A 19,552-nucleotide genomic window follows, 5' to 3' on the forward strand; every position below is an offset into this window, starting at 1 on the left:
ATCCTACACTGTTAACCATCCTGAACGGGGCTAATGGGTGCTGGAGTCCATCTTCTGGAAGATCCCACACTCTCTCACGCTTCAGTGTTTCTATTTTTCCCAGATTAAGAAGCTTCAAGTGCAAAATGTAAACCAGATGGGCAAAAAAAAACCCAAAAAAACCCACCTTTTTTTTTTAACAATAAATGATAAATCAGGTGGCCAACAGAATTATTAAAATAAAATAAAAATGGGGTTGGAGTAGAGAACTAATCTTTGTAGTTGTACGAGAGAATTTATATGCCAGTGGAAATTCTCAGTTGGTTCTGAGTTTAAGCATTTTATCTTTTATTTTTTCCTGGTATTTTTTTTTTAAACTAGTCATATCAGTGCATTTTCTTGATTTTCTTCTTTTCCCTTGTTTGCTTTACAGTTCTATTGTTCTACTTTTGTGTTGTTTAAACACAAAAGGGATTGTGTAGGAATAAAAAGGAAATAAAAGGTTTAAAGGACACCATTGCTGACGCTTGTTAACCCCATGGCGAGATAGGCAGCAAATAAATGCAATAATATCTTATCCTAAAGACTGGCTGGAAAACATTCAAAGGAGGTTTGGAGCGTGAAACTGAAACAGAGGAAGAGGAGGTCTCTCAAAGCAAGAGAGAAACCAAGATTAATGCTGCCGGGCTAAATTTGGGAAGGAACAGGCGGGTGACGGCGGGGGCATCAAAGCAAAATAAATTCTGGGGAGGGTGTCACCGTCACAAGGATTTGGGGGTGGTGACAATAATACCCCCGGGAGCTTGGAGGGAAACAGAAAGTAGGATGGTCATGCAAAAATAGAAAGGGTGGGAGGGCTCGGCAAGCTGTAATTTGAAAAGAGGGAGGATATAAGGCACTAGGCTAGAAACTGGGAGACGGTGAGTTCTAGTCTCACTTTAGGCATGAAAGCCAGTTGGGTGACTTTGGGCCAATCACCAGGAGACGGTGAGTTCTAATCCCACCTTAAGCATGACAGCCAGTTGGGTGGCTTTGGGCCAATCACCAGGAGACAATGAGTTCTAGTCTCACCTTTAGCATAAAACCCAACTGGTTGACTTTGGGCCAATCACCAGGACACAGGGAGTTCTAGTCCTACCTTAGGTATGAAAGGCAGCTGGGTGACTTTGGGCCAATCACCAGGAGACAAGGAGTTCTAGTCCCGCCTAAAGCATGAAAACCCTCTAGGTGACCTTGGGCCAATCACCAGGAGACAGGGAGTTCTAGTCCCATTTTAGGTATGAAAGCCAGTTGGGTGACTTTGGGCCAATCACCAGGAGACAGGGAGTTCTAGTCCCATCTTAGGTATGAAAGCCAGTTGGGTGACTTTGGGCCAATCACCAGGAGACAGGGAGTTCTAGTCCCATTTTAGGTATGAAAGCCAGTTGGGTGACTTTGGGCCAATCACCAGGAGACAGGGAGTTCTAGTCCCATCTTAGGTATGAAAGCCAGTTGGGTGACTTTGGGCCAATCACCAGGAGACAGGGAGTTCTAGTCCCATTTTAGGTATGAAAGCCAGTTGGGTGACTTTGGGCCAATCACCAGGAGACAGGGAGTTCTAGTCCCATTTTAGGTATGAAAGCCAGTTGGGTGACTTTGGGCCAATCACCAGGAGACAGGGAGTTCTAGTCCCATTTTAGGTATGAAAGCCAGTTGGGTGACTTTGGGCCAATCACCAGGAGACAGGGAGTTCTAGTCCCATCTTAGGTATGAAAGCCAGTTGGGTGACTTTGGGCCAATCACCAGGAGACAGGGAGTTCTAGTCCCATCTTAGGTATGAAAGCCAGTTGGGTGACTTTGGGCCAATCCCCAGGAGACAGGGAGTTCTAGTCCTATTTTAGGCATGAAAGCCAGCTGGGTGACTTTGGGCCAGTCCTTTCTTTCTCAACCCGACCCACCTGACAGGGTTGTTGTTGTTGTTGGGAGCAAAACAGGAGGAGGGATGAGTATTAGATCTTTTTGCCGCTTTGAGTACTTCGTAAAAAATAATAAAGGTTGGATAGAAGTAAATAAGTAAATATCCGCTCAGAGTCGCCCTCAAACCACAAGACAAGCAGCAAATAAATTTGATCATAGTCTAAGAAATGCAAATAGAAAAAGGGCAGAAAACCAAGGAGTGGGGAGGGGGTGATAGATGAGGGGACCCCCCAAATTAATGAGGGACGGAGGGACTGGGAGGGAAGGGGAAGGAAGGAAGCCTCTGCAAATAAGGGAGAAACAGATAGAAGTGGGGGCTTTTTTGGGGGGGGAAGGAAGAGAAACTTGACTTTGAGATGGAAAGAGGGAGGGGGACCCCAAAAGAAGCAGCAAGAGGGGTGGGGGTAAAATACGGGGAGGGATAAGCAAGAAGAGGCTGGAAAGAAGGGAAAGAAGGGAGGAGGAAGTGTCAAAGGGAAATTGAGGAGGGGTAGGGAAAAAAGGGGTGCAAAGGGGGAGGTCGGCAGCATTAAGAGACTGAATGCAAAAATGGGGGGGGCACGGCAGGAAGGACAAAGTGGGGTTGAAATGGGGGGGGGCAGATAAGCCAGTCCTAAGGAAAGGGGTGTAAATTAAGGGGGGGGGAGAAGAGGGACCCCAGGTTGATAGGGGAGAGGGGCATGGATGGGGGGGCCGAATTGACAGGGGATATGGGGGGGAGAAGAGAGACCCCCAATAAGTCAATAGAAGAGGGGAACATGGAATGGGTGTGTGTGAAATGACAGGGGATTTTGGGGGAAGAATAGACCCCAAATGTCAAGAGGAGGGAGGCATAGAATGGAGGGGGGGTTGAAATGACAGGGAATTTGGGAGGGGGGTGGAAGAGACCCCCCAATAAGTCAATAGAGGAGGGGGGGCATGGAGCGGGGGAGGGGGCTGGATTGACAGGGGGCTCTGGAGAGGACCTCAATGCAAAGACCGGGGGAGGGGGGGAATAGAAAAGTGGGGGGGGCGGGGGAAACGGAGGGGAGGGGGGGCTTCAAGGGCGGGAGGGGGTGTGGAGCTCTGCCGCCACCCCCTCACCCGCCCCTCCCCCCACCAGGCCCCGCCACGAGGCCCAGGGAGCGGAGTCCGCCCCCCCCACTCCGGCGCCCTCCCCAGACCCCCCCCCGGCCCGAGGGAACCCACCTGACGGGGCAGAACCGCCGACGCCGCCCGCGTATCGCCGACGCTGCTCCGGACCCGCCGCGGACGCCCCTCCGCTCCGCAGCCGCTCGCCGACGGCCGCGACTGCGCCTGCGCGCCCCGCGGGACGCCGGGAAACCGAGTCCGGGCGGGGCCTAGGCTCTCGCCGGCGGCGCTGCGGTGACGCTGGGAACTACACCTCCCGTCGTGCCCCGCGCGGTGGAGAAAAAAAGGTTTGGGTTTTTTTTGCAGGTGAGAGGCGCCTGCTTTACCTGGCAAGGTGGGAAACGTAGAGGCTGGAAGGTGGGGGAGGGGTGGGGGTTATTTTTTGAAAGGCTGGAACTTGAAGGGCAGGCAGGCACCAGGTTGGCCTGGTTTTGCTTGAGCTGGGGAAAAGGACGGCTGGGGGAATCAGCCACAGACAGACAGACAGACAGACAGACAGACAGACAGACAGACAGACAGACAGACAGACAGACAGACAGACAGACAGACAGACAGACAGACAGACAGACAGACAGACAGACAGACAGACAGACAGACAGACAGACAGACAGACAGACAGACAGACAGACAGACAGACAGACAGACAGACAGACAGACAGACAGACAGACAGACAGACAGACAGACAGACAGACAGACAGACAGACAGACAGACAGACAGACAGACAGACAGACAGACAGACAGACAGACAGACAGACAGACAGACAGACAGACAGACAGACAGACAGACAGACAGACAGACAGACAGACAGACAGACAGACAGACAGACAGACAGACAGACAGACAGACAGACAGACAGACAGACAGACAGACAGACAGACAGACAGACAGACAGACAGACAGACAGACAGACAGACAGACAGACAGACAGACAGACAGACAGACAGACAGACAGACAGACAGACAGACAGACAGACAGACAGACAGACAGACAGACAGACAGACAGACAGACAGACAGACAGACAGACAGACAGACAGACAGACAGACAGACAGACAGACAGACAGACAGACAGACAGACAGACAGACAGACAGACAGACAGACAGACAGACAGACAGACAGACAGACAGACAGACAGACAGACAGACAGACAGACAGACAGACAGACAGACAGACAGACAGACAGACAGACAGACAGACAGACAGACAGACAGACAGACAGACAGACAGACAGACAGACAGACAGACAGACAGACAGACAGACAGACAGACAGACAGACAGACAGACAGACAGACAGACAGACAGACAGACAGACAGACAGACAGACAGACAGACAGACAGACAGACAGACAGACAGACAGACAGACAGACAGACAGACAGACAGACAGACAGACAGACAGACAGACAGACAGACAGACAGACAGACAGACAGACAGACAGACAGACAGACAGACAGACAGACAGACAGACAGACAGACAGACAGACAGACAGACAGACAGACAGACAGACAGACAGACAGACAGACAGACAGACAGACAGACAGACAGACAGACAGACAGACAGACAGACAGACAGACAGACAGACAGACAGACAGACAGACAGACAGACAGACAGACAGACAGACAGACAGACAGACAGACAGACAGACAGACAGACAGACAGACAGACAGACAGACAGACAGACAGACAGACAGACAGACAGACAGACAGACAGACAGACAGACAGACAGACAGACAGACAGACAGACAGACAGACAGACAGACAGACAGACAGACAGACAGACAGACAGACAGACAGACAGACAGACAGACAGACAGACAGACAGACAGACAGACAGACAGACAGACAGACAGACAGACAGACAGACAGACAGACAGACAGACAGACAGACAGACAGACAGACAGACAGACAGACAGACAGACAGACAGACAGACAGACAGACAGACAGACAGACAGACAGACAGACAGACAGACAGACAGACAGACAGACAGACAGACAGACAGACAGACAGACAGACAGACAGACAGACAGACAGACAGACAGACAGACAGACAGACAGACAGACAGACAGACAGACAGACAGACAGACAGACAGACAGACAGACAGACAGACAGACAGACAGACAGACAGACAGACAGACAGACAGACAGACAGACAGACAGACAGACAGACAGACAGACAGACAGACAGACAGACAGACAGACAGACAGACAGACAGACAGACAGACAGACAGACAGACAGACAGACAGACAGACAGACAGACAGACAGACAGACAGACAGACAGACAGACAGACAGACAGACAGACAGACAGACAGACAGACAGACAGACAGACAGACAGACAGACAGACAGACAGACAGACAGACAGACAGACAGACAGACAGACAGACAGACAGACAGACAGACAGACAGACAGACAGACAGACAGACAGACAGACAGACAGACAGACAGACAGACAGACAGACAGACAGACAGACAGACAGACAGACAGACAGACAGACAGACAGACAGACAGACAGACAGACAGACAGACAGACAGACAGACAGACAGACAGACAGACAGACAGACAGACAGACAGACAGACAGACAGACAGACAGACAGACAGACAGACAGACAGACAGACAGACAGACAGACAGACAGACAGACAGACAGACAGACAGACAGACAGACAGACAGACAGACAGACAGACAGACAGACAGACAGACAGACAGACAGACAGACAGACAGACAGACAGACAGACAGACAGACAGACAGACAGACAGACAGACAGACAGACAGACAGACAGACAGACAGACAGACAGACAGACAGACAGACAGACAGACAGACAGACAGACAGACAGACAGACAGACAGACAGACAGACAGACAGACAGACAGACAGACAGACAGACAGACAGACAGACAGACAGACAGACAGACAGACAGACAGACAGACAGACAGACAGACAGACAGACAGATAGATAGATAGATAGATAGATAGATAGATAGATACCGGAAGGTGGATGGATAATAGATTGATGAAAGAAAGAGAGATTCATATAGTCCCCAGAAATGAAATAGAAATCTGCTATAATGGGATCCTAATAATGACAGGGAGATAGAACTGAGATTTAATTCATAAAGGATGGGAAAACACGCCTTAAATCTTCAAAGGGAAGCTGTAAGTTTGCCAAAAAGGTAACTCCCAATGCAAGTTCAAAAGCTCTTTTCAACCTCGTGGCCTTGAGACGGGTAGTTAGCAAATGGATGCTGGAATCCAACAAGAGTTTTGACATTTAAATTTTCAGTATCTCCTCCAGGGCAAGGAGTTAAGATGGTTCTGTTTTGATTTGTTTTTAATTTCAAGTTGGTAAACTCTGTAAAGAACAAGTCTGGACACATTTGTTTAAAGGGGTATGTTAAATGATAATGCTATTTAACATACCCCTTTAAACATTTAAATGGTAATGTCGTTGGTTTTGTTTTTCATTTTTGTTGTTGGGTTGTTCACTGAAGTTCAGGAATGTATTGGCCAACATCTTAACTCGGTTATTGGATTTACCGGTGTTCTGGGTTTGTTGCATCCAATATTGAGCCCTAAAGTAATCAAATGGGCTGGGGTTGACCAAGATTCTAAGCCACATAGAACTAACCAACATTTTATTAATGTTCATGTGTTGTGTGAATGCGGCTCTCGGTATGTAGTTGACCAGCATGTTAGAACACAGCTGATGACTTAATAGAATGACATTCATGGAACAATGCAAAATATGCTTTAATTGATTTGATTTGTTACCTTAAATGAAAAGCACCAATCTATTGTATCCAATCATTTCAAATATTCTGTGCAGAAAAACACTTGGTGGGGACAAGGGCAACTGATCCAATTCCTATACCCCCCACCCTCTCCAGTAAAGACCCTCCTTAAGAAATGGGTAGGTTGACAGCGAACAGAAATTTAGGGTGAATATAAATTATACCCGATTTTTATTTGGGGGTGTGGTGAGATAAAATTTGGCAGAAATCTGAAAAACACCAACCTCTGATATTTACTTTGGTGACCCACAGAGTTGGTCTCTTAATGCTTGCCAATAACAAGTAGAGGCAATGAAATATAATTGATTCTATGTAATTAAGGTTGGTCTTATCTCTGGGTGTGAATGTTTTTTCTCCCTATTAGGAATAAAGATGCAGAAGGAAAAATGACACCCCCATGCAAAATGTAGGCCTTCCCTTATATATAGTTTTATATGTAATATATGCTCTGTGTTGCACGTTCTCGTTTAAAAAAAAAAAATCTGTCCCAAATTGCTTTCTGTCGATTCTGTGGCTTCACAAGAGCAAGCTCAGGAACATTTTCTGCCCGGCTCACATCTATTTTTGGAATCCTTCGAGCGTAACACCTTGAATGGCAATTGGCATTTCGGCTAGCAAAGGAGAGAGAAACAGTTCTGTTTACAAGCGAACAGAATTTCCCGTACATTCCAAAAACTCTTGGCTTGGTGCCCCAGGCCAAAATGAAATATTAATGATGTCATGATGCAATTGAACATGCTTGCTTTCAGCCAGCTGTTGGGTTAAAATGTGCACCTTTGAGCACTTTTTTTTTTAAAAAATGGATTCGAAGAATTGAGCTGCTGGCTTATACTCTAAAAGAGATATCACCAGAGGAAATCTGGACGAGGAGAGCAAAGGAAAGCATCAGATCAAAACTGTTCGCTCTTAAAAGTGAAACGTTCCCCAGCTTAGATGCCCTGCCTACTTGTTGGATGTTGGCCAAGTCTAATAATATATGATAGTTTGTCATATATGCAAATAAATGGAGACTATTACTCAAGAAAGACATGGTTAGAAAAGTCCGGGCTAAAAATTATATCACTGCACCCTCTGCAGTCAAAGGCAGAGTATAGACCTGAACCCAAAGGAAGAAAGAGTTATGATAAGGCTTGTAGTAATGAATTATAGACATAAAATTTGATATGTATTGTAAGTGTATAATTTGTAGCTCCTTCTGACCCGAATAAAAAAGTAGCAAATTATGATTGCTTGTAAATAGATAATAACAAGGAACAAAAAAATAATTTCAACTGCAAGGAAAAGAGTAGGCTCTTTCCCTTAAAAAGAGATGTGTACACATACCAACATGTGTAACACAGTTCTTAGTAATTCTTTTGAACAGTTGGAGGGAAAACACTGAAGGTAGGCCTCGACTTACGACCACAATGGAGCCCAAAATTTCTGTTGTTAAACGACATTGGTTAAGTGAGTTTTGCCCCATTTTACGACCTTTCTTGCCACAGTTGTTAAGTGAGTGGTTGCAGTGGTTAAATTAGTAACACGGTTGTTAAGTGAGTCTGGCTTCCCCACTAACTTTGCTGGTAAGGTCACATGACCCCGGGACACTGCAACCGTCATAAATATGAGACAGTTGCCTACTGTCTGAATTTTGATCTGATCTGATCTGAACTGTCTGAATTGTAAGCATGGGGATGCTGCAATGGTCGTTAAGTGTGAAAAACGGACCTAAGTTATTTTTTTTCAGTGCCGTTGTAAAAATTCAGTAAATGAACTGTTGTAAGTCGAGGACTACCTGTACATGTTTTTTGTAACTTTCATTCTGCACAGTTGTGGCTGGATGTTGAAGAGCAGCTGCAGCATGTGACTCTTTTATAAATAATGCTAAGATTTAGTGGGATTTATTAGACTACGCTGGGATATATTGTCCAAATCCAGTTATACTAGTTTGCAAAGTTATACTAGCATGCTTTATAGATTAAGATATAAAGAATCCTTGGAGGTCATTTGGATTGTCATAACGTATTGTTTCCATTTTGTTTAAAAGTAATCTAGTGGTTAGGAAGAGTTATATTAAACAGTTCATTAAATGAGCACAACAGGATACGTTTTGTTATGTTTTATAACTTAGTAGCTTGATTAGATACCTTATCTGATGTCTCCCTGAGGGAGTGTACAGCTCAGTGTGTCGAGAATGATGCCTTGATCTGGAAAAATTGTAAAGGCAGGATGTGTTGCAATGCTAAGAAACAGTAACATAACTCACAACCCCAACTACAGGTAGTCCTCGACTTCCGACTACAATTGAGCCCAAAATTTCTGTTGTTAAGTGAGACAGTTGTTAAGTGAGTTTTGCTCCCATTTTACGACCTTTCTTGCCACTGTTGTTAAGCGAGTCACTGCAGTTGTCAACTTAGTAATAGGGTGGTTAAGTGAATCTCGCTTCCCCGTTCTCTTTGCTTGTCAAAAGATCCCAAATATAACTCCGGGACGCTGCAACTGGCATGAGTACCTGCCAGTTTCCAAGCATCCGGATTTTGATCATGTGACTGCTGTAGCTGTCTGTGAAAAATGGTCATATTGGCTAAATGGCCAAGTATTTTGGCTCCTATGTATATATATATATATTTAATCTGGACATTTTTAGTGTCTTTACTGTTCTCCGTATTTTTAATATATTTGACAGGAGTTATTGACAGAAACAGAATTTCAATACATAGCTACATAGATAAATAAATTCTTAAAGTCTACTTTGCAGGGTTGTTGCGGGAATAAAAACGAGGGCAGAGGAAAATCTCTGTAGGTCAGTTTGCACCCTTGGAGGAAATGTTATTAAATACATGATGGCTAATAATAAATGCAGAATAGTTAATCAATAATACTAAGTAAAGACCCAATGGAAAAATAAATCTATTTGAATAATAAATCTATGTCCCGTAAATGAGCAATGCAGGATAATTCCTTGTACCCATACTAGGGAAGTATAAGGTCAATGCACATGTTAAAAAGCACATGCGTGTAAAAGCACATGCGTGTAAAAGCCACATATATGATGCTCATCCTTCAAGCCCAACATATGTGGTCCTTGCAAGGGAGAAAAGGGGCACTGAAGCATCTCTGAGCTGCTGAGAGACTCCTTGTGGGATTCAAATGCCCATAACCCCCAAGTAGCTTGATGGCTGTGGATGAGGGTGATTGTAGTACTCCCTTTCATGGAGGCTGCCCCTGGGGAAGAAGCTCTCCATGCAAAGGGGATCACCCAGCTCTTTTTTCCTCCTCTCTTTTCCGACCTCAGTGCTTTATTTTAACATAATCCCCCTTTTTATTTTTACGACCCTGCTAATAACGCCTGAGGAGGCTTGCTAGGCCTCGTAACCATGGTTACTTCCAGAACGATTTCCCCCCCCCTCCCCGCCTCCTCGAGTTAACGAACGTCTCACCCGCACGTTTGCACGACGTTGACCAATCGGCGCTCTCCGCTTGGCCCGCGGCGCGGCCTACCATTGGGCCGCGACACCGGTAGTACGGCCCAATGAAGCGCGCGGCAGCAAGCTAAGGAGGAGGAGTGGGGGGAAAGGAAGAAGAGTGAGATGAAAAGGAAAAAGGCGGAGGGGAGGGGGAGGTTATGCGCGTCACGTTCCGAGCGGGCCAATCGAGGCCGGCCAGCTTGCTAGCCGGCGACCAATAGGGACGCTCCAGCGAGGGGAAACGCACCAATGGGCGAGCTCCACGCGAGGCTGCGGGAGACTATATAAAGCGCGGATGGGCGCCGGGGCCTGAGTACTCGATCGGAGCGTCGCAAGTGCGAGGAAGGCAGCGCGGGAGGAATTGACCGGCGTTGGGGGAAAAGCCCTTCTCGGCGAGATCGGTGAGTCCTGGCGGGAGTGGGGGGTTGCAGTGGGTCACGGCTTGGGAATGGGGGTGGTCGGCTCTAATTTGGCCTTTTAGCTCCCACCGAAGACGACAAATCCCATCATCCACAGCCTGCAGGATCATGGGGTTGGGGGTGGGGGGGGAAGATCAGCAAGAGAAGAGGGGGGGGTTGAAATGATGATGGGTGGGGGGCTTCATTTTATTCCTATATTTCATATTGCCATTGGATCTAGTTTTATTTTAATGCCTGATTTTTATATATATAAATATATATATAATTATATATAATTACTTAATTGGCTTCCCTTGTTATTTGTTCCTATTGCAACGTTTTTCATATATATATATATTCATATACCTGATTGCAACGTTTTTCATATCTATCTATCTATATATTCATATATATCTATCTTTTATCTATCTATCTATATATATATATGCTGGTTAATGTCTGATAAAGCCTAGAAAATAGTGAATTGGGATTTCACTGAACTGTGGCTATATAAACATCTTGATTTAATAGGAAAAACCCTGGCAGAAACAATAATGCTATCTATCTATCTATCTATCTATCTATCATCTTACTTCCCCTTGTTTCAGTCCTCCTTTTAATCCCCCAAATATCCTTTTTTTCCTTTTAAAATTGCATTTTTTTTAAAAAAAAATTGATTTATATGCCGCCCTTTTCCAGAGACTCAGGGCGGCTTACAATGCGTTAAGCAATAGCCTTCATCCTTTTGTATATTTTATAAAAAGTCAGCTTATTGCCCCCACAAACTGGGTCCTCATTTTACCTACCTTAGAAAGGATGGAAGGCTGAGTCAACCTTGAGCCTGGTGAGATTCGAACTTGCAGTAATTGCAGACAGCTGGTGTTAATCACAATGCTATCAGTCTGCTGAGCCACCATAATTTTTACAATTCTCTTTAAAAGAGGGGAGATGGTTAAGTTTTATTCTATTCTGGTGTCTCTTATATTTTTGGGGTGGGGGGTTGATGCATTATTACAAGGGGGGGTTGAAAAAAGGGAGCTGTCAAAACCTTGGATGGGGTGTTGTACCTGGAAATAACATCTGAATGCATGGGAAGACCTGAACCCAGGTCTGCTAAACCTGATACGTTTTTTTGGGTGGGGGCAACATCTGTTAGCATCCTTAGATGCTATATGGATTTATTTGCACTTTTTTTTTGGAGCCAGGGTGGCTGGTTTCGCCCCCAGTTTGTGCCCACTTGGCATTTTATATAGGGTAACAAAGAGTTGGAAAGGGATCCTTGGAGGTCTTCTAGTCCAGCCCCCTCTGCTTAGGCAGGAAAACTGTACGCCACGTCAGACAAATGGTTATCCAACCTCCTCTTAAAAAGCTTCCAAGTGTTGGGAGCATTCGCAACTTCTGGTGGCAAGTTGTTCCACTGGTTCACTGTTCTAGCTGTCAGGAAATTTCTCCTTAATTCCAAGTTTTAACAGTATTTAATAGTAACGGAGTTGGAAGGGACCTTGGAGGTCATCTAGTCCAGCCCCCTTACTCATGCAGACCTGTACTAGGGATTTGAACCACCAGCCTTTCTGATCGACAAGCTCAGCGTCTTAGCCACTGAGCCACCTAGTCCTCAAATAACAGTATTATTTGATTGATGATGGACTGATTGGTTTCTATAGCCACCTATCTCGGCCCACAGGCAGCCTACAATTCTAAAACAGTTAAAGCAATTTAAAAACAGACGTCCAAAAAAAATGCATACATTTCAGGCTTGTTGCTTCTCTCCTTGAGAATTTTCAGGCAGTGCATTTAAATTGAATGGTGTCGGATTGTACAGCCGGCATGCATTGAAAAGATTTCTAGAATAGTTGAGGACAATCACTTTCTTAAAAAAAGAGAGAGAGAAAGACTGCCTTTGATTTTTTCAGGGTTTTCCTCTCTCCTGCAACGAGCAGAGTGGAAAAAGAGTAGAAAACTCTACGGCTTTTTATTATCGACTGGATCTCTGTAGGCCAGTCTCCCATCTTGTGTCGTCACTTCCCCTGCGCTTTCATGAGTGATGATGCAAAACCCTCTGGGGATGTGTAACGCCATTTGGTCTTAACGCTCTGCCTCGTCTGTCTTCCCCGCAGTGTTTTAATTTCCCCCGTTTGGTGCGTGAGCCTGAAAAAAGAAAAAACGACATGAAGTACTACGCCGTGGTCTGTCTGCTGTTGGTAGGCAGCGTCTTTGCTGACGACGATGACAAAAAGGAAGATGTGGGGACCGTGGTTGGCATTGATTTGGGAACCACTTACTCCTGGTACGTAAAAGAAAAGAGCTGCTTCCATCCATGAGTGGGGGATACTGGGTTTAATTGGGGAGTGCCTTGAAGCTCTCGGTGCAGAACGCAGCTGGAATTTGGTTACAATGGGGGTGCATTGTTTGGTACACCGAATTTGATGCTCAACGTTTCTTTCCCAACCTTTGATTTGGGAGGCATGCAAACAGATGGGAGAGAATATTTGTAGCTCAGGGTTGAAACGAGAGAGGTCCTTGGTGCTCTCTGAGCTCTGGGTGGGTTTTCTTTCAGACATTTTATGACCCAACTGGATAACGTCATCAGTGCTTGTGAGTGGGGTTTGCTCCCTGTTTACCCACAGTAATTCCGAGCTTGGTGGCTTACTTTCAGACATTTTATGACCCAACTAGGTAACGTCATCAGTGCTAGTGAGTGGGGTTTGCTCCCTGTTTACCCACAGTAATTCCGAGCTTGGTGGCTTGCTTTCAGACATTTTATGACCCAACTAGGTAACGTCATCAGTGCTAGTGAGTGGGGTTTGCTCCCTGTTTACCCACAGTAATTCCGAGCTTGGTGGCTTGCTTTCAGACATTTTAATGACCCAACTAGATAACGTCATCAGTGCTAGTGAGTGGGGTTTCCTCTCATTTTAGGTATGACCAATGTTGCAATGCAGGCGAATTTCCCATTGAATGTTCTGCATCAAGATAAGCTTCCTGCCTGCCACGGCTGCTGTGCTCTTGTTAGTTGATGCTTTTTTTTTAAATGCAACCATACGTTGATGGTTTTAATGCAACTATTCTCCTCTCCAGTGTTGGGGTCTTCAAGAACGGACGCGTGGAGATTATTGCCAACGATCAGGGCAACCGGATCACGCCATCCTACGTGGCCTTCACGCCGGAAGGCGAGCGTCTCATTGGCGATGCCGCCAAGAACCAGCTGACCTCCAACCCCGAAAATACCGTTTTTGATGCCAAGCGTCTGATTGGGAGAACGTGGAACGACCCTTCCGTGCAGCAGGATATCAAATACCTGCCTTTCAAGGTATGTGCCAGGCTTTTCCCTCTTTAAGAACTCTTTAGTTCTTAGATGCATCTTGTAAAAATATATATATATATTTTTCAAGGCATCCGAAGGTGATTGCTACAGCTAGGCTAGTATTCATTCTTCATCACTCACAAGAATTGGTTCACCCATCAAACTTAAGCAATTTGGGGAAGGGAGGGGGGCTAATCTTAATATGGCTGAGCAAAGATACAAATCCAACTTAACATCAGCTTGGAAAATGTAGTAGCATCCACCTAGCTTCGTATATGAAATGTTTTCAGTCCGTTCACTTCGTTGTGCTTGGAAAATACTCTCAGATGTGGCTCTTGAAGCCTTTTGGAGGACTTATTTATTATATTTATTTGTTGAGTTTATATTGCTGCCTATTCGCCCACGGCGACTCAAGGCGGCCTACAGAATACAAAACCTCATTTAAAACAAAACCAATAAAAATAATCAGAAAAATTAATATAATACCCTGTTTCCCCGAAAATAAGACATCCCCTGATAAGAAGCCCAATCGGGCTTTTGAGCACACGTGTTAAAATAAGCCTCCTCTCCTTCTCCCCCCCCCCCAAAATAAGCCCTCCCCGAAAATATTTAAATGCAGAGCTGGAAATCAGGTAAGACGGCAAGAGGAGCCCCATCTTGCTCCACGCACCCCCAAAATAATAAGACCTCCCTGAAAATAAGGCCAAGGGCTTATTTCAGGGTTCAAAAAAATATAAGACAGGGTCTTATTTTCGGGAAAAACACGGTAAAATCTCTCTCACACATACACACCTGCCCTGGCAACAGATCACACGAGCCATTTAATGGGCTCCATCCCGCTCTGGGTTCCCCAGGCCCACTGGCAGAATCAGTGCATTCTGGAAAAGTTCTGGAGTGGGGGCCATTCTAATCTCGGGGAGGGGGAATGATGTTCCGGAGAGGGAGCCACCACGGGGAAGGTTTTGCTCTTACCAATATTCTGTTAGAAACTAGAAATGTATTTGGTTTGGTCATTAATAAGAGATTTCGCAATCTGCATTCCGAAATATGAAGCAGCCTTTTTTACTTTCTTCCAAGACCAAAAAAAAAATAGTTTTAACGTTGGCGAATGCAAGATTTTCCTGGATTGCCGTGGTATCTTAATCCTCCTTGTCCTGAACAGGTTATTGAAAAGAAGACTAAGCCGTATATTCAGGTTGATATCGGAGGAGGCCAGACCAAAACTTTTGCCCCCGAAGAAATCTCTGCCATGGTTCTGACGAAGATGAAAGAAACTGCCGAAGCCTATTTGGGGAAGAAGGTAAGGCGTCGTTCCTTGAACCGGGCTCATTTTTTTTTCTAGGGGAGAAGGAAAGCATCCATATCACTTCATCAATCACTTCCATTTCTTTTATTTTCATCTATCTACTTAGGTCACCCACGCTGTTGTCACTGTGCCTGCTTACTTCAACGATGCTCAACGTCAGGCCACAAAGGACGCCGGCACCATCGCCGGATTGAATGTCATGAGAATCATCAACGAACCGTAAGTAGATGCCACCTCCTTGTGCTGATCTTCTACTACCATCGAGGGAAGGTGCGTTTATTGCCTTGTGCCCTTCTAAATATATTTTTCTTTCCCCCTCCTCTGTAGAACCGCAGCCGCTATCGCCTACGGCTTGGACAAGCGCGAAGGCGAAAAGAACATTCTGGTTTTCGACTTGGGCGGCGGAACCTTTGACGTGTCTCTCTTGACCATCGACAACGGCGTCTTCGAAGTGGTGGCCACCAACGGAGACACCCACCTGGGCGGAGAAGACTTCGACCAGCGGGTGATGGAGCACTTCATCAAGCTCTACAAGAAGAAAACCGGCAAGGACGTCCGAAAGGACAACCGGGCGGTCCAGAAGCTCCGGCGAGAAGTGGAGAAGGCCAAGAGGGCGCTTTCTTCTCAGCATCAGGCCAGGATCGAGATTGAGTCTTTCTTTGAGGGCGAAGACTTCTCAGAAACCCTCACCAGGGCGAAGTTTGAAGAACTCAACATGGTAGGTGTTGTTGTGACCCAGGCCCAAGGAAGGAGTAGGAAAATCAGTCAGTGAAAAAACAAACTATTCGAACAGCTGAGAATTACTTCATTCCCAGCGTCGTTCAGCTAAATTAAAGCAAATTCCTCCCAACACAAAATTCCTCAGTCCTATCGCAAACCTTGGTCCAATTAGGCAAACTGCCAAAGGCCTTTCTTGGCAAACGTTCAGAAGTCACAGATACAAAAATAAATACAAGACGTAGAAGACGAAGCTACAAACTTTGTTTTCCGGCAAAGCTGGTCTGTTTTAAGCCTTATGGGAGGGGCCAATCATCTCTTGGCCTTACTCCTGAGTTGTCCTCTTTGCTTGAGCTGCTCTTGCCTTCTGGCAGCTCTTCTCATGCGTGCATTAGGAACAGGCTCCTCCTGTTCCTCTGCCTCACTCCTATCAGGCTCTGGAGGCTTTGTAGTTCGCGCATTTTCACAAAACCGACTCAGCAAATGTTGAAGGGGAAATATAGAACCTAGCAAGAACCTCCTTAGGGTGACCTAAGAAAGAACCAAAAGTAGCTGCAATGTTGAATCAAAACGTTGATGTGATGGGAGTGGCTTCTACAAGACGCCTTAATTCCAGGAGTCTCCAAACTTGGGCAAACTTTTAAAGACGTGTGAACTTCCAACTCCTAGAATTCCCCAGCCACCATTCCCACGGCTGGCTGGCTGGGGGATTCTGGGAGTTGAAGTCCACAAGTCTTAAAAGTCGCCAAGTTTGGAGACAGCCCCGACCCCTTGCTCTACTTCAAAAAAACAAACAAAAAAAACAGCAAACATCGGAGGGCAAGAAATGTACTTTGGTTCTCCAAAGCCAACAATTTTTTTTTATTTTTATTTTTTAAATTTTAGATTTCTATACCGCCCTTCTCCCGAAGGACTCAGGGCGGTGAACAGCCAAAAGATAAAACACAGGAATACAAAATTTAAAATAGATTAAAACATTAAACTATTTGGCTCAATTTTAAAAATATCCCATAATTAAACATTAAAATTAGTGTTTAAAATTTAAATTTTAAAAGGGAGAAGATTTAGGCCAGGCCAGCTTGATGAAATAAAAACAATAATAATAGCTTAAAAAACAAGCCACTAATTCCTTTCCCGCTCCTGTTTTCCAGGATCTTTTCCGTTCCACCATGAAACCTGTCCAGAAAGTTCTAGAAGACGCAGACCTGAAGAAATCCGATATCGATGAGATTGTCCTTGTGGGTGGCTCCACCCGGATTCCGAAAATCCAGCAGCTTGTGAAGGAATTCTTCAACGGCAAAGAGCCGTCTCGGGGCATCAACCCCGACGAAGCTGTAGCTTACGGGGCTGCGGTTCAGGCTGGTGTCCTTTCTGGCGATCAGGATACCGGTAAGCCGAGAGAGAGAGAGACAGAGGTTTAATTTGTGAAGTTGATAAAATCTGGGTTGTGATTTCTGACCTTCTCAAGGGCGATCCTTAATTTTTCCCCTCAATTTCCCTTTTGTTTCAGGGGACTTGGTGCTACTTGATGTGTGCCCCCTAACTCTGGGCATTGAGACGGTGGGAGGCGTCATGACCAAACTCATCCCAAGGAACACCGTGGTGCCCACCAAGAAGTCCCAGATCTTCTCCACGGCTTCCGACAACCAGCCGACGGTGACGATCAAAGTCTACGAAGGTAAATTTTATTTGCCTTTATTTCTTTCTTTCTTTTTTTTTTTATTTAACAGTAACGGAAGTTGGAAGGGACCTTTGGAGGTCGTCTAGACCTGTACTGGGGATTCGAGCTGCCAGCTTTTCTGATCGACAAGCTCAGCGCCTTAGCCACTGAGCCACCTAGTCAGGCGTGTTGCTTCTCTCCTTGAGAATTTTCAGGCTGTGCATTGTCCCTTCCCAAGGCAGTGAAACATATCCAACATGTGTTTCTGGCCCAAAGTCACCCAGCCAGCTTTCATGCCTAAGGCAGGACTTGAACTCGTGATCTCCTCAACTCTCAGTATGCTTTTAAAAATGCTAAATTACTCGGTATGGTTTTTTTTAAAAAAAAAAATGCTAAAGTGCAGCACTTTTGCCTTTTCCACCGAAAATGGATCATAGCTGAAATGAAAATGACTTAAGTCTTAATTTTATCCATCCCTTTTTAAACTTCAGGGATATACAGTACATATTTAATACGTACCATATTGAATACACTTGTACCCTATGCTTGAATGGGGACGCGTGAGGGTTGGACTAGAAGACCTCCAAGTTCCCTTCCACCTCTGTCATTTTGTTGTGTCTGTGAGATCACAGGATGTTTTAATTTCAAACCGAGGATCCATCCAAATCTCTCGCCCACAGGAGAACGTCCACTCACCAAAGACAACCACCTGCTGGGCACGTTCGACCTCACCGGCATCCCCCCTGCGCCGCGCGGCGTCCCTCAAATCGAAGTCACCTTCGAAATCGACGTGAACGGCATCCTGCGGGTGACGGCCGAGGACAAGGGCACGGGCAACAAGAACAAAATCACCATCACCAATGACCAGAACCGCCTGACGCCCGAGGAGATCGAGAGGATGGTGACCGACGCCGAGAAATTCGCCGAGGAGGACAAGAAGCTGAAGGAGCGCATCGACGCCCGCAACGAGCTGGAGAGCTACGCTTACTCGCTGAAGAACCAGATCGGCGACAAGGAGAAACTGGGCGGGAAGTTGTCGTCCGAGGACAAGGAGACCATCGAGAAAGCGGTGGAAGAGAAGATCGAGTGGCTCGAGAGCCACCAGGACGGCGACATCGAAGAGTTCAAAGCGCAGAAGAAAGAGCTGGAGGAAGTGGTGCAGCCCATCGTGGGGAAGTTGTACGGCGGGGCGGGTCCTCCCCCCGGCGGGGAAGAAGCAGGGGAGAAGGACGAGTTATAGGGCCTCTCTTAAAACGACCACGTTGTGTAAATAGAGGACTTTTGGACATATATATTTTTCTTTTTTCCTTCAGTTTAAGCTATTGAACTGGAGACACTGGGATGCGATCAGAATCTTCACGTCCGTGGAGTTTGGAAATGTTTATAGCCCCAAAGCGGCTGATTTACTGCTTTTCATTAGCAGTTGACAAGTGTCCCCTGGGGTGGGATTGGGGGGGGGTGGGAAATTAACTTGCCAGGAGGGGGAGGGGGCTTCCTTGAAGCATATTCTCCTTAACCGATTGTTCTATTTAAAAAAAAAAGAGGGTTTGTGTGTGTTCCATGGAGAATTTTTTTCTACCCTCCGAAGCGCCAATAAATTTGTTATTTACACTGAATTTTGGTTCCTGTGTCGGCATTGGAAGGGCGGAAGAGTTTTTAATCGCAGACCTCTCATTACCCAGATAGGTAACATCATCAGCTTGGCCTAAAAACGACCTGCGAGAAAATAAGCTCGGAGAACACCGAGGACCCCACGGCCCTCCCTCTCATTAAAACACCCAACCTGAGACAGCACCGAGGACCCCATCGTTGTCTTCCTCCCCCTCTTCTCTTTCTAGCAC

General features: G+C 46.0%; 2 protein-coding genes across 15 annotated transcripts in view; one reads left to right on the plus strand and one right to left on the minus strand.

The window, feature by feature from the left end:
- The window catches only part of GAPVD1 (GTPase activating protein and VPS9 domains 1), a 40,995-nt gene extending 30,535 nt beyond the window's left edge, over nucleotides 1-10,460 (minus strand). For 7 of the 14 annotated variants that reach the window (XM_087879932.1, XM_087879929.1, XM_087879927.1 and 4 more), the window contains exon 1: nucleotides 3,124-3,243. The gene's annotated coding sequence lies outside the window, so the exon portion shown is untranslated. Of the gene's footprint in view, nucleotides 1-3,123; nucleotides 3,255-9,006; nucleotides 9,067-10,299 lie in introns of those variants that run through there. The other 7 variants (XM_087879931.1, XM_087879928.1, XM_060684624.2 and 4 more) reach the window with 5 other exon arrangements.
- HSPA5 (heat shock protein family A (Hsp70) member 5) lies at nucleotides 8,263-19,327 on the plus strand. Its single transcript, XM_060684629.2, has 9 exons — nucleotides 8,263-10,727; nucleotides 12,842-13,011; nucleotides 13,803-14,034; nucleotides 15,191-15,328; nucleotides 15,441-15,553; nucleotides 15,662-16,052; nucleotides 17,203-17,440; nucleotides 17,562-17,729; nucleotides 18,392-19,327. The coding sequence occupies exons 2-9, from the start codon at nucleotides 12,893-12,895 to the stop codon at nucleotides 18,949-18,951; spliced, it is 1,959 nt and encodes a 652-aa protein (XP_060540612.2). The 5' UTR covers nucleotides 8,263-10,727; nucleotides 12,842-12,892; the 3' UTR covers nucleotides 18,952-19,327.
- The last annotated feature ends 225 nt before the right edge of the window (nucleotides 19,328-19,552 follow it).

Source organism: Pantherophis guttatus, chromosome 16 (assembly GCF_059756535.1).
Source record: "Pantherophis guttatus breed Tessera chromosome 16, ASM5975653v1, whole genome shotgun sequence".
Lineage (NCBI taxonomy): Eukaryota > Metazoa > Chordata > Lepidosauria > Squamata > Colubridae > Pantherophis > Pantherophis guttatus.